This window comes from Suricata suricatta, chromosome 1 (assembly GCF_006229205.1).
Source record: "Suricata suricatta isolate VVHF042 chromosome 1, meerkat_22Aug2017_6uvM2_HiC, whole genome shotgun sequence".
NCBI classification, from domain to species: domain Eukaryota; kingdom Metazoa; phylum Chordata; class Mammalia; order Carnivora; family Herpestidae; genus Suricata; species Suricata suricatta.
In genome coordinates this window covers 192357651-192359301 of record NC_043700.1, presented here as the reverse complement: position 1 = coordinate 192359301, position 1651 = coordinate 192357651, and the positions used below count along the sequence as shown (strand labels likewise).

Genomic DNA, 1651 nt, shown 5'->3' with positions numbered 1-1651 from the left:
GACCCTCGGGAGCCGCAGCGTCCAGCCGGCAGCGCGCTGGCCTCTCTGCTGCCGGCCTGGCCTGCGGCGGCGGGCGCCGCACCTGCTCACTACCCCCACCCACATGCCCTCCAGGGTTCGTGTGACTGTCCAGCCCGAACCAGAAAGTAACGGGAAGTTCTGGACAGGAGGTTCGGCTTCCGCGTTGACGCGCGTCCCCAGTGCACTGCTTGTCAACCTGGCGCTCATACGCCCTCCTTACACCGCACCAGCCTTCCAAGTACAGATGGCAGCGGCCACACGCTGCCCGATAGGGGCAGGGAGCCCTCCTCCAACCCAGAAGGCCCTTAGCACTTTCTCCAAAGGACACGTTCAGGTCAGGTTCATTTTCTTCCAGCTGCGCCGTGGGGGAGGGGGCAGGAGGGACGAATAGGGCATGCGTGTCGCAGAAGGCCCAGAACAGCCGTCAGTTTCGCTCGTGGCCAGGCTGGTCCCAGCTGGGTCTCAGCCCTTCTAGAACCCCTGTATCCTCACGTCTGCACATCGAGGCAGGGCTGGGATGGGCCAGCTACACACACCCTGAAACTTCCGAGACGGCATCTGGGGAGAGGCCGCGGGGGCGGGGGCAGCGCTACCTGATCCGAAGCTGGGGCTTTGGGACGCGCTGCCGGCGCGTTCCGGCCTCGTGGGACCGACGCGCAGGGCGTCGCGAGCCCAGGGGCAGGAGGGCCGGGGCTGCACGGCGAGGGGAGGCCGGTGTGTGCGGACGGGCGGCCGCCTGGGCCTCCTGGCTTGTGGGGCCACTCAGCTGGCAAACCTCGGTCTCTGGCGACCCAGGGGAGGGCTCCTCCCTCATTCCCAAGGCTGCTCTCGACCTTCTGGGCTTGGGGCCTCGGCGCTCCAGGGGCATTCTGGCCCGGACTCCACACAGAGTTCCACCGCCACCAATTTGTCCAGCATCAAACTCCCAATTCTCCCCACCAACCTCCTCTTTCCCAGGCTTTTAGGGAGGCCAGAAACCCATCTTGTCTGTCCCCCACCCGCACCCCTCTGCCAGTCCTCACACCTCTGCGGTTAGGGCCGGGTCTGGCTGGGTGCCCTCAGGGACTGGCTTCCCGGCGCAGGCCCCAGGGCCACCTTGCAGGGCTGGCTGCTGGGCCCGCAGGCTGTGTGACGTCGGCCTCCAGCGCCGGGCTGTGAGGGGCCGGGGTTCTCCGCGCCAGGCCCCTCTCCCCTCACGTACACGGACTTCTCCCCGGGAGTCCACGCCCGCGGTCGTCCCAACACGAGTGGGGCCGGAAGCCCCCAGTCCCCAAGCCTGTGATTAGCCGAGGCTTGTCTGGACTCGGAGGTGACCGTCCTGGCCGGGGAGGCGCGCTCGCGGGGAAGGAGGGAGACGCCACGCCGACCCGTCAGCAGCCTTTATTACAGTCGGTCTACAGGGTCTCCTTGCCTAACTTGCAAAGGTTCATTTTTTGAACTTTTTCCTCTTCAGAGCCTTCCATTCCCCTTCCTGGGTAGCCAGACTGTTAAAAAGGTTCTTCACTTTTCGCTTTCTTTCCGCATCCCTTCAAAGAAAAGGACAAACCCCATTTTCCGGATTAGCGTCTTGGCAGGTCGCGGGCGCGGGCGCGCAGGTCCCGGCCGGCCGCCCCCGCCCGCAGCCCCCGCC

General features: G+C 66.1%; 1 protein-coding gene across 1 annotated transcript in view; it reads right to left on the bottom strand.

Moving 5' to 3' along the window:
* Positions 1-1383: 1383 nt before the first annotated feature.
* NOP14 (NOP14 nucleolar protein) overlaps positions 1384-1651 on the bottom strand; it is a 22718-nt gene continuing 22450 nt past the window's right edge. The window contains exon 18 of the mRNA XM_029949368.1: positions 1384-1547. Within this exon, the coding sequence (XP_029805228.1) occupies positions 1448-1547 (100 nt within the window). The 3' untranslated portion in view covers positions 1384-1447. The remainder of the gene's footprint in view (positions 1548-1651) is intronic.